This window comes from Mirounga leonina, unplaced genomic scaffold, assembly GCF_011800145.1.
Source record: "Mirounga leonina isolate KUSES-001 unplaced genomic scaffold, KU_Mleo_1.0 Mir_366, whole genome shotgun sequence".
NCBI classification, from domain to species: domain Eukaryota; kingdom Metazoa; phylum Chordata; class Mammalia; order Carnivora; family Phocidae; genus Mirounga; species Mirounga leonina.
In genome coordinates, this window is record NW_023270709.1 from 28,001,565 (window position 1) to 28,014,689 (window position 13,125).

The window sequence follows — 13,125 nt, forward strand, 5'->3', positions numbered from 1 at the left end:
TGTACAGAGGGAGGAACATCAGAATAACGTGAGACCTATCCAGAGACCTGGCAAGCCAGAAAGGACTGGCAAGACATATTCAGGGTACTAAATGAGAAGAACATGCAACCAACAATACTTTATCCAGCAAGGCTGTCATTTAGAATGGATGGAGAGATGCAGAGCTTCCACGACTGGCAGAAACTGAAAGAATATGTGACCACTAAGCCAGCCCTGCAAGAAATATTAAGGGGGGTTCTATAAAAGTAGAAAGACCCCAAGAGTGATCTACAACAGAAATTTACGGGGACAATCTATAAAAACAGCGTCTTCCCAGGCAACATGATCACAATTAATTCATATCTTTCAATAATCACTCTCAACGTGAATGGCCTAAACGTTCCCATAAAATGGCACAGGGTTGCAGATTGGATAAAAAGACAGAACCCATCCATATGCTGTCTACAAGAGACTCATTTTGAACCTAAAGATACATCCAGACTGAAAGTGAAGGGATGGAGATCTATCTTGCATGCCAGCGGACCTCAAAAGAAACCTGGGGTAGCAATTCTTACATCAGACAAATTAGATTTTAAACTAAAGTCTGTAATTAGAGACACAGAAGGACACTATATCATTCTTAAAGGGTCTATTCAACAAGAAGATCTAACAATTGTAAATATCTATGCCCCCAACATGGGAGCAGCCATCTATATAAGCCAACTGTTAACCAAAATAAAGAGTCATATTGATAACAATACATTAATTGTAGGAGACCTCAATACTCCACCCTCAGCAATGGACAGATCATCTAAGCAGAAAATCAACAAGGAAACAAGAGCTTTGAATGATACATTGGACCAGATGGACCTCATAGATATTTACAGAACATTTCACCCTAAAACAACAGAATACTCATTCTTGAGCGCACATGGACTTTCTCCAGAATAGACCACATACTGGGTCACAAATCAGGTCTCAACTGACACCAAAAGATTGAGATTATTCCCTGCATATTCTCAGACCACAATGCTCTAAAACTGGAACTCAATCACAAGAAAAAATTTGGCAGAAATTCAAACATTTGGAAGCTAAAGACCACTCTGCTCAAGAATGTTTGGGTCAACCAGGAAATCAAAGAAGAACTTAAACAATTCATGGAAATCAATGAGAACAAAAATACATTGGTCCAAAACCTATGGGATACTGCAAAGGCGGTCCTAAGGGGGAAATACATAGCCATCCAAGCCTCACTCAAAAAAATAGAAAAATCCCGAATTCACCAACTAACTCTACACCTTAAAGAACTAGAGAAAAAGCAACAAACGACACCTAAGCCACGCATTAGAAGAGAAATAATTAAAATTAGAGCAGAAATCAATGAATTAGAAACCAGAAACACAGTAGAGCAGATCAACAAAACTAGAAGTTGGTTCTTTGAAAGAATTAATAAGATCGATAAACCACTGGCCAGACTTATCCAAAGGAAAGAGAAAGGAACCAAATTAATAAAATTATGAATGAAAGGGGAGAGATCACAACCAACACCAAGGAAATAGAAACAATTATTAGAAATTATTAGCAACAACTATATGCCAATAAACTGAGCAATCTGGATGAAATGGAGGCCTTCCTGGAAACCTATAAGCTGCCAAGACTGAAACAGGAAGAAACTGACAACCTGAATAGGCCAATAACCAGTAACGAGATTGAAGCAGTGATCAAAAACCTCCCCAAAAACAAGAGTCCAGGGCCTGATGGATTCCCTGGGGAATTCTACCAAACATTCAAAGAAGAAATAATACCTATTCTACTGAAGCTGTTTCAAAAAATAGAAACAGAAGGAAAACTTCCAAACTCATTCTATGAGGCCAGCATTACCTTAATCCCCAAACCAGGCAAAGACCCCATCAAAAAGGAGAATTTCAGACCGATATCCCTGATGAATACGGATTCCAAAATCCTCAACAAAATCCTAGCTAATAGGATCCAACAATACATTAAAAGGATCATCCACCACGACCAAGTGGGATTTATCCCCGGGATGCAAGGGTGGTTCAACATTCGCCAATCAATCAATGTGATAGAACACATTAATAAGAGGAGGGAGAAGAACCATATGGTCCTCTCAATTGATGCAGAAAGAGCATTCGACAAAATACAACATCCTTTCCTGATTAAAACTCTTCAGAGTATAGGGATAGAGGGAACATTCCTCAAGTTCATAAAATCCATCTATGAAAAACCCACAGTGAATATCATCCTCAATGGGGAAAAGCTGAGAGCCTTTCCCTTAAGATCAGGAACACGTCAAGGATGCCCACTCTCGCCACTATTGTTCAACATAGTACTAGAAGTCCTAGCAACAGCAATCAGACAACAAAAAGAAATAAAAGGGATTCAAATTGGCAAAGAAGTCAAACTCTCTCTTTTCACAGACGACATGATACTTTATGTGGAAAACCCAAAAGACTCCACCCCCAAATTACTAGAATTCATCCAGCAATTCAGTAATGTGGCAGGATACAAAATCAATGCACAGAAATCAGTTGTTTTCTTATACACTAACAACGCAACTGTAGAAAGAGAAATTAGAGAAACGATTCCATTTACAATAGCACCAAAAACCATAAGATACCTCGGAATAAACCTAACCAAAGAGATAAAGGATCTATACTCTAGGAACTACAAAACGCTCATGAAAGAAATTGAAGAAGACATAAAAAGATGGAAAAATATTCCATGCTCATGGATCGGAAGAATAAACATTGTTAAAATGTCTATGCTACCCAGAGCAATCTATACCTTCAATGCCATCCCAATCAAAATTCCAATGACATTTTTCAAAGTGCTGGAACAAACAATCCTAAAATTTGTATGGAATCAGAAAAGACCCCGAATCGCCAAGGAAATGTTGAAAAAGAAAAACAAAGCTGGAGGCATCATGTTGCCCGATTTCAAGCTATATTACAAAGCTGTGATCACCAAGACTGCATGGTACTGGCACAAAAACAGACATATAGACCAATGGAACAGAATAGAGAACCCAGATATGGACCCTCAACTCTATGGTCAAATAATCTTTGACAAAGCAGGAAAAAACATGCAATGGAAAAAAGACAGTCTCTTCAATAAATGGTGCTGGGAAAATTGGACAGCCACATGCAGAAGAATGAAACTCGACCATTCTCTAACACCATTCACAAAGATAAACTCAAAGTGGATGAAAGACCTCAATGTGAGACAGAAATCCATCAAAATCCTAGAGGAGAACATCGGCAGTAACCTCTTCGACATCGCCCACAGCAACTTCTTTCAAGATACATCTCCAAAAGCTAGTGAAACAAAAGCAAAAATGAACTTTTGGGACTTCATCAAGATAAAAAGCTTCTGCACAGCAAAGGAAACAGTCAGCAAAACAAAGAGGCAACCCACAGAATGGGAGAAGATATTTGCAAATGACACTACAGATAAAGGGCTGGTATCCAAGATCTATAAAGAACTTCTCAAACTCAACACCCAAAAAACAAATAATCAAGTCAAAAAGTGGGCAGAAGATATAAAAAGACAGTTCTCTGAAGAAGACATATAAATGGCTAATAGACACATGAAAAAATGTTCATCATCATTAGCCATCAGGGAAATCCAAATCAAAACCACATTGAGATATGACCTTACACCAGTTAGAATGGCAAAAATGGACAGGGAAAGAAACAACAAATGTTGGAGAGGTTGTGAAGAAAGGGGAACCCTCTTACACTGTTGGTGGGAATGCAAGTTGGTACAGCCACTTTGGAAAACAGTGTGGAGGTGCCTCAAAAATTTAAAAATACAGCTACCCTATGACCCAGTAATTGCACTCCTGGGTATTTACCCCAAAGACACAGATGTAGTGAAAAGAAGGGCCATATGCACCCCAATGTTCACAGCAGCAATGTCCGCAATAGCCAAACTGTGGAAAGAGCCGAGATGCCCTTCAACAGATGAATGGATAAAGAAGATGTGGTCCATATATACAATGGAATATTACTCAGCCATCAGAAAGGATGAATACCCAACTTTTACATCAACATGGGTGGGACTGGAGGAGATTATGCTAAATGAAATAAGTCAAGCAGATAAAGTCAATTATCATATGTTTTCACTTATTTGTGGAACATAAGGAATAGCATGGAGGACATTAGAAGAAAGAAGGGAAAAATGAGGGGGGGGCGGACTTGGAGGGAGAGATGAACCATGAGAGATTATGGACTCTGAGAAACAAACAGGGTTTTAGATGGGAGGGGGGAGGGGGGATTGGTTAGCTAGGTGATGGGTATTAAGGAGGGCATGTACTGCATGGAGCACTGGGTGTTATACGAAAACAATGGATCGTGGATCACCACATCAAAAACCAGTGATGTATTGTATGGTGACTAACATAACATAATAAAATTAAAATAGTAATAATAAATAAATAAATAAATAAAAAATAAAAGCTTAGTTGATGTCTAATTAAATGCCTTGTGGGGGCGCCTGGGTGGCTCAGTCAGTTAAGCATCTGCCTTCAGCTCAGGTCATGATTTCATGATTCCAGAATCCTGGGATCAAGCCTCACATTGGGCTCCCGGCTCACCCGGGAGCCTGTTTCTCCCTTCTCTCTGCCCCTCCCTCCTGCTCGTGCATGCTCTCTCTCTCTCTCTCTCAAATTAATAAATACAATCTTAAAAAATAAAACTGCTCTAAAGTTGCTCTAAAGTGGAATTATTAAGTCAATAGATTTGAAATATTCCAAAGTGTTTGTTGCAGGAGAAATGTGATTATCTGACCCAGAATACCAACACGTGGTACACTAGCTAAGAAATCTGAAGAAACAAGACACCGGACTAGCATTTTCAACCAAATACCATCGGCACCATTACTTCATGCTCCACTTCCATCATTAGGTCTAATGAGCTGAGAACTCTGGAAATGATTGTCCTTTTCATTTGCAGGAACTTAGACAACAAAGGTGCCCACCAGCCTTCCACATGTGCAAGCACATCTGGGCCAGAGCTGGCCACCCTCATGCATGGAGGCAAGCATCAGACAGTCCAATAGGAGAGCCTTTTAGCTCCTATTAGGGATCATCTTTGCAATGGCAGAACATGTGCTTTGAAAGTAGAGCTTAAAATCTTGGACATTGTATATCACACAACATAAGAACACCGTGAAAGAGTAGGAGGCAGACAGGCTAGAGGCCTCGGGACCTCAGGAACAACACTGTGGTATGTTCCCTGAGTTGTCCTCTTCCCTCTCATATGACAGGACTGACTGGGTGCTGGAGAAGCACCAGAAACACCAATGGGCACAGACCAAAGAAAAGCATCAAGAAAGACTTCATCTCTCTAGCCAAAGGACTTAGAAAAGCAAAAAACTTTTGGACACTAACCACTGTATTCCAGAAAAGCCTGTGGCCCCTTTCCCACCCCGCCAACTCCAAGCTGGTGTGATTTCATGGCAGCCTGGTGAAGATGCGCAAATGTCGTCAGCACCCAGGAGTAACGTGGCCACAGCGCCCCACTGCCGTCAGTGAAGGTTCTGTGGGGAGGAGTAAGGAGGCACCATGCCCCTCCCAGCAGAGCCCTAGTGGGTTTACACTCCTGGGTCCCACAGGGCTGAAGCAAACAGAAACAGTTCCTAACTGGCTGCCCCCGCTCCTCCAGGGCAGCAAACTGAAACACCCAGATATTCTGTGAAAGAAGCCAACTTTCACATCTTCATAGCTGCACTGGAGTGGGGGGAGGGGTTCTAAATGAACGCCCACCTAGGGGCCAGCTGCAAGCCTTTCCAAAGGCCTGGAGGCCGACAGGCACCGTCTCTGCGGTGCACCTGTGGGCCTCTGTGAAAGGAGCTTGCGCACACGTCTGACACTCGGCTAGTGTGGCTGCTGCCTGGGGGACACATTCCTCAGGGCCGTGCTCTGGTGGCCAGCGGGGCTTGTGTTCCTAGGTTTGACAGGACAGTAGCAAAACAAAGACAATTCTCCACCAGCAATGCCGGCGGAGCAGCCAGACATGCCATCTTCCCTTGAAAGAGGTGTTTATAAACTTTAAAAGCTGCCATCCGATGGGCCACCTTCCAATCAGCCTACATCAAGGAGTTGCCTGAGAGCCTCCCTTTTGGGACACGAACAGGTCTTGGCAAATCCTCCAATACTGGGAGCCACTTAGAACAAAATGGAGCAGAAATGTCCCGCAGATGTTGACCAGCTACACCACTGCCTGAGAGCAAGGCTGAGAGAGAGACGGAGACAGAGGTGGAGGTGGAAGCACACAAAGGACCTCCTTTAAGCCACTACATTTTCAGGGTCTTTTGTTATGGCAGCTTATCCTTTAATTTACCTAATGAGCTTTCCACCGACTTCTCTGGATTTTCCTCCCAACTGCATTTAGACTCCAACCCTCCACTGCCCAATCATTAAATGTTGAAGTGCCTCAAACCTTGGTCTTAGGTGTTCTTTCTCTAAAATCTCTCCCCATGAGATCTCCATCCTTATGACTGCAAATGTCTATGACATGCAATAACGCCAAAATCCCTGTTTATAATCAAGATCATTTCTATAGGCCCCCAGATTCTGTGTCTCAGCCACGGCTTTCCCAGAAAACAGAACTTGAAACAAAGGCTCGTGTGCAAGTACTTAGTGCAGAATGTGATACAGCATCAGGAGTAAAAGAAGGGGAGCAGAACAGGGAAGAAAAGTGGGTTTGTCATCAAGTGTGCCACCAGTGTGAGTAACTGGGTGCTTGGTCACATGTATTCCCCTGAAATAGGTCTTAGGAGATATCCCAAGAAGAAAGAAAGGAGAAATATTTACCCATCAGCTCCATTCCCCATTGGTCAAATTTCACTGCATGCAGCCCTAACTAAGCAGTCTCCCTATCCTCTACCAGGGTGTTGGAGTATTAGAAGGGCTGTAGAGGCCCAAGCTGAGGCATTGTCAAGTTGCACTCAAATAAAAATAGAGCTCACAGAGCTAACTACTGCAGCAGTGGTTGAAATTAGAAAAATGTGAGGCCCCAAAGATCTCAGGTGGTACTCAAGAGGTTCCTGAAACAGTCCACCCCTGACAACATTAAGATCCCTTTGTGTCCAAGCAAAGAGGGTCCCCTGCAAGGTGGCTGCCAGCACAATCTCTATAAAATCTTTTTTTTTTTTTTTAAGTAGGCTCCACACTGGGCCTACTGATCAAGAGTCAGATGCTTAACCAACTGAGCCACCCAGGCACCCCATGATCTTTATAAACTCTTAGTGCAAGAGATTTAGCAGAGCACTAGACTGGTTCAGTAGGTGACCTCACGGTTGTGGGTTCCAGCCCCACTTTGGGTGTAGAGATTACTTAAAAATAAAATCTTTAAAAAGAGAGAGAGATTTAGTAAAAATGCTACAATCTCACTGCTGTAAGCTGTTCAGAAGCTTTTGACCAAAAGTAGATTTGATTTATCTTCAGCTGTCACTTTAGCCTGTGTTGTTTGCCTGGAATGGTGGTCCAGATATTATCCTTAAGGGAACTATACCATTACTTGTCTTCCTCTTATATAGTCATGGCTGCTGTAATTCCACATTCACACCCAGGCTCCAGATATACTCATTCCTTACCTTATGTGTAGCATCCACATGATCTACACAGTCATCTACATGATAATCAAGGTCAGTCATCTTCCACCAGTATCATAACCCCTTTCTTCACTTACTGGTCTAGTGGCATGAGGGTCCCAGAGTGGCCATAAGGTAGTCATAGCTTCAAGTTCAGTGAAACCCCTCTTGTGTTTCCTGATGGAAACATTCTCTTCCTTAGAATCATATATGGCTGACCTAGAGGGATGAGAAACACAAACTCTAAAGCCATATCATTTGGAGAAATGGTAAATAAATAAAATATATAATATGTATATATAGATATATATTTCATATATAGATATATATTTTATATATATAGATATGTTATAGATAGATGATGATGATTGATAGATAGATAGATAGATAGATAGATAGATAGATAGATAGATAGATCCTACTTTCATCTTTGGTTGATTGCAAAACTGCCCACAATTTTGCCCTCGTTCCTGAATCTATGTCTTTTTGCCATGTGACTTTGAAGCTCTTCCACCAAGAGGCAGAGTCTTTCCCCATTCTTTGAAACTGGGTTGGTCTTGTGACTTGCATTGGCCAACAGAATGCAGTAGAAGTGACATTGTGCCAGTTTTAAGCCTACACTTCAAGACACCTTTCATGGTTTTACTCTCTCAGAAATCTGCCCCTACCATATGAACCACCCAGGCCATCCTTCTGGAGGATGAGAGATCACATTGAGCAGACAGGTGTCATCCCAGCTATGGCCATTCTAGAACACTAAGCCCTAAATGAACCCAGATGCTACCTGCAGGCATTTGCATGAGTCTAGCCAAGGCCAGAAGAACTACCCAGCTGAGCCTAGCCCAAACTGCTGACTCATATAATTGTGAGATAAATAATGGTTGGTGTTTTAAGCTTCTAAGTTTTAGAGTGGTTTGTTATATAGAAAAAGCTAACATATGCACACCCTTTGGCATCTAGACACATAGGTTGTAGCACTGGGGACACACTACCATGGGATGGTTATTTTTCCATGCATATATACCATCCTGGAATATGACATCCCCAAACTTCTGGGTGTTATCCCCAAGCTGACATATTAGCTGAGGCTTTACAAGGCTATTTCACTGTTATATCGGGCTGAGTGCTTTGTGGGATGGAGTACATGATAAAACCAGTGAATCTTGACCATATGCCCATTGTCTCATCTTCTTTGCCAAAAAAATGGGCCCTCCTTTCTCAGGCAACATTGATAAATCAAGCATTCAGAAGCCCAAGGATGGTGTTGTTGACAGAGTGCTGCAATCAGGGAAGACAAATCCTATATTTAGAGAATGAGTCAAATCATTTGTTTTTGGTGTCATGTTTGATATTTGTTGTTTTGGAGCCTCTTGGAAGGTGAAGGGGGAGATGTGTGTTACAAACCTTCCTGGGAGCCTGGAAAAATTTCTAGATCTTTTAATTCCTTGAATCTCCCTGGAGGATTATCTGCCAGGTACATTATCCCTAGGGTTGCAATTGGGAAACCCACAAAGGGGATAAAGTAATTGTTACCAGAGTTGAGGAAGCTTGGCAAGATTGGGTTCTCAAGCACTGCAAAGAAGCTATAAACTCTAGTGCTGGAGAGTCCTGAGGTCACTCCAACTCTCACCACAGTGGATACATCTGCCCCAAGAATCATCCCATCCCTCAACCTCGTACATCCTGGAGGAGGGGCAACATTCCCTTTTTAAAAATTTTCCCATTACCCTTGAGACTTAGAAGCTAAAGTCTCTTCCCAGAAGATTCCTGATATGAGGATGTGGTAAGTGTGCTGGAAAGTGAGCAGATCTGAGAAGAATGGAGGAAGCAGCTCTTTAAAAAAAAAAAAAGATTATTTATTTATTTGACAGAGTGACAGAAAGAGAGAACACAAGCAGGGGGAACAGCAGAGGCAGAGGGAGAAGCAGGCTCCCCGCTGAGCAGGGAGCCTGATGTGGGGCTCAATCCCAGGACCCTGAGATCATGACCCAAGCCAAAGGCAGACACATAACCGACTGAGCCACCCAGGTGCCCCGGAAGCAAGTCTTTAGATAAGTAAGACAAACTCAGGTTCTACTCACGGCCACCAGGCATTGTCTAACATATCATAGTGCCTAATACCATTTGTGGACTGAATGAATGAATTGATTAATAAGTGGAAGCCCTCCCTGTGAAGGTGTTAAATCCTAGATTTGGTAGTGGCTTAGTGAAAAGTGGACGAGATTTCAAATCAATTAACTCAGGTCCTGGCTCTGCTAACACTCAGTGTCTCTATAATGAGGATATGTGACTTACATTATAGAGGTGTTAGGAGGATTAGCAAACTATGAGAACATTTAGTGTGGCATCAGGTACTTGATAGTGGTAAGCCTTGTCTTTATAGTTTTTCTTCGTGAAAATTTTATTATTTTTACACAATTTCAGAATTTACTCAGCTGGTTTCATGTAATTTCCATTGTTTTATCATGTTTCTAGAATGAAATCATTTGGTTGATAGAAAAGTGGAGGGGAGAGGTCTTTAGTGTTACACTGCCCCACCCTCATGCACTGATGAAATCAATAAAACCTATGGTTACACATCCAGAGTATTTTCACATGCCCATAACTCCTTCTTTATGCCTCCTATAGATTATTGAAAAGCTCTTTCTGTTCCCTCCAGAGTACTTGTTTTCTGGAATATTTCTTTTGTACATTCTCTGTAAATGAATTTTTCAATATTCTGATCAGTTCTTTAACAGAATCCTATAAAGAGCTTAGGATAACAGTTAACAATAGGCTTGGGTCAAAATGAGAGAATACTAGAAAGATATGTATTAGCAGTTGAAAGAGTTGGGTAAATGAGGACCGAAATGCCAATGGGCATGAACCTGGCCCATGCTAGGAAAAAGGAGAAGAAATCTGTGTCTTCAGAACTGAGTTTAGGAAGAATTGCTAGGTCCGGAAGGTCAAAGGTGCAAAGGTGAGAGGGGAAAATAAGTAGGGGATATCCTTTTAGATGGACAAATCAATTAACAAAGAAGTCAGAGCTGAAGTAGAGTGCTATGTGACTCTCCCCTTTTCCTGAAAATCTACTTTAATCTTCCCTCTCTTCAGGCAGGTTTCCTGTTATTCAGTCCACATAGCATTAAGTGGCAAGAGCCCAAATTCTAAATTTTTGTATCTCCTCTGTCCAAGACCTAAGCCACTTCACCTGGCCATTTCCCCCACTATCTCCAAAGCTCCTGGAGTGTCAGGGTAGAGACTTTGATGGAAGAAGAGGGAAGACTACAGGGGCTGTTTTCTCTTGGGAGTTTCTCTTTAAGTAGAAGTGAAGGATCTACACACTAGTAGCAACTGTCAAGGCAGAGAGGCATTCTACAACATATGTGTAAAGTGGAGAAAGGCGTGCGCTTTGCATCCAGAGAATCCAGGGCTCATTCAAATTTGCGTGTAGAATGCCTTTCACACTTCTGTTATTTGATCACTGGAAAAATAATCCAACAGAGTTCCTTCATTTCCTTCAGTTTCTGTCACCAGACTCTCCACTGCTTTGGCTAAGATACAATTTTTAAATATTTTCCTATGTTGCTCATAGTCTTCATGTAAACTATTTTTGAGAGGCTTAATTTTTTATACTTGTCAAGCATGTTACTGTATTTTTCTTTTGAATCTTAAAAAGCTAAGATGGTTTACCTTCTTCTTATAAATCCTAAATGGTAAATGTCTGACTGGTTTCCAAGCAGGATGGTTCATAGGATGTTGGATAAACATCTTGGAAAATTTTTCTCCTTTAAATCTCAAAGTTTGGCTTAGAGTCGCTTAGTGTGTCAGACTCATGGACATGTTCCAACACACAACTGGCAGCCAGGCAGCCACACGAAGCGCAGAATGTACAAGAGCCACTATAGACATCACAGGTAGGAAGAGGGGAGAGGTACAGAGGTCCCTTGGACGTCCTGGTGAGGTGCTGTTCCAGTAAGGGAGGATAAATAAAAAGTCGACTGATGAAATGGAAGGACATACCCACGGTCAGTAAAGCTCAGGACAGAGTACCAGAGAGGAGGCAGGATGGCCTAAAGAAAATATTTAGTAAATGAGACAAGACTAGGTGAATACACAAAAAAGAAAAAAGGAAAAATTTTTTTTCTGTCAAAAATGTTTCATCCTCGGGCACCTGGGTGGCTCAGATGGTTAAGCGTCTGCCTTTGGCTCAGGTCGTGATCCCGGGGTCCTGGGATCGAGTCCCGCATCGGGCTCCCTGCTCCTTGGGAGCCTGCTTCTCCCTCTGCCTCTCTCTCTCTGTCTCTCATGAATAAATAAATAAAATCTTTAAAAAAAAATATTTCATCCTCTTTGTTTTCATGCAGATATATCCATGCAATGGAAAAAGGAAACCAAACCAGTGTCTCCGAATTTCTCCTCTTGGGCTTCTCAAGTTGGCCAGAGCAACAGGCTCTCCTCTTTGTACTTTTCCTGTGTCTCTACTTAACAGGGCTGTTTGGAAACTTGCTCATCTTGCTGGCTATTGTCTCAGAGCGCCGCCTCCACACACCCATGTATTTTTTCGTTGCCAATCTGTCTGTGGTAGACCTCTGCCTTCCTTCATCTACCGTCCCCAAGATGCTGCTGAACATCCAAGCACAGACTCAGACCATCTCCTATCCTGGCTGCCTGGCTCAGATGTATTTCTGTATGATGTTTGCCAACATGGACAATTTCCTTCTCACAGTAATGGCATATGACCGCTATGTGGCCATCTGTCACCCTTTGCACTACTCCACCATTATGACTCAGCTCCTTTGTGCCTCTCTGGTGTCTGTGTCTTGGGTCTTTGCCACTTTGAATCCCCTCTTGCACACCCTTATGCTCACCCGTCTGCACTTCTGCTCTAACAACATCATCCACCATTTCTTCTGTGATATCAACTCTCTCCTCCCCCTCTCCTGTTCTGATACCAGTATCAATCAGTTCATAGTTCTGGCTGCAGTGGGGCTGATCTTCATGGTACCTTCAGGGTGTATCATGGCATCCTATAGCCTCATCATCTCTGCTGTGATGAAAATCCCTTCTGCCCAAGGAAAACTCAAGGCTTTCTCCACCTGTGGATCTCACCTTGCCTTGGTCATTCTTTTCTATGGCGCAATCACAGGAGTCTATATGAGCCCCTCATCCAACCATTCATCTGAAAAAGACTCAGCCACATCATTGGTCTTCATGGTCGTAGCCCCTATGTTGAATCCCTTCATATACAGTCTAAGGAACAGTGAGCTGAAGGGGGCATTAAAGAAGGCTGTGGGCCAGACCAAAACCTTCTCCCAGTGATTTGTACTGACTGAAAGGCGTTCAACAGGAGACAAATCCTCATCAGGTCATCATTTTCATTCTAGTCATAGTTACAAAGCTGTTACCAAATACCTAACTAAACTTGGCAATGACCTAAATTTGCTACCTTATCACAGGCCTTATCTATTTGAGCTCCTGAAGATATTACTGTTGTGGGCAAACATGGATAGATAATATTCCTGAAAATACAGAAGGAACATGAAATCAACA

At 42.2% G+C, this 13,125-nt stretch overlaps 1 protein-coding gene across 1 annotated transcript; it reads left to right on the forward strand.

Moving 5' to 3' along the window:
• The first annotated feature begins 7,917 nt into the window (after positions 1 to 7,917).
• Positions 7,918 to 12,894, forward strand: LOC117997525 (olfactory receptor 1F12). Its single transcript, XM_034985894.1, has 2 exons — positions 7,918 to 7,940; positions 11,940 to 12,894. The coding sequence occupies exon 2, from the start codon at positions 11,953 to 11,955 to the stop codon at positions 12,892 to 12,894; it is 942 nt and encodes a 313-aa protein (XP_034841785.1). The 5' UTR covers positions 7,918 to 7,940; positions 11,940 to 11,952.
• The last annotated feature ends 231 nt before the right edge of the window (positions 12,895 to 13,125 follow it).

Bases quoted from the DNA above. Each gene is read 5' to 3' on its own strand.
- LOC117997525 (XM_034985894.1), top strand. From the start codon at position 11,953: ATGGAAAAAGGAAACCAAACCAGTGTCTCCGAATTTCTCCTCTTGGGC.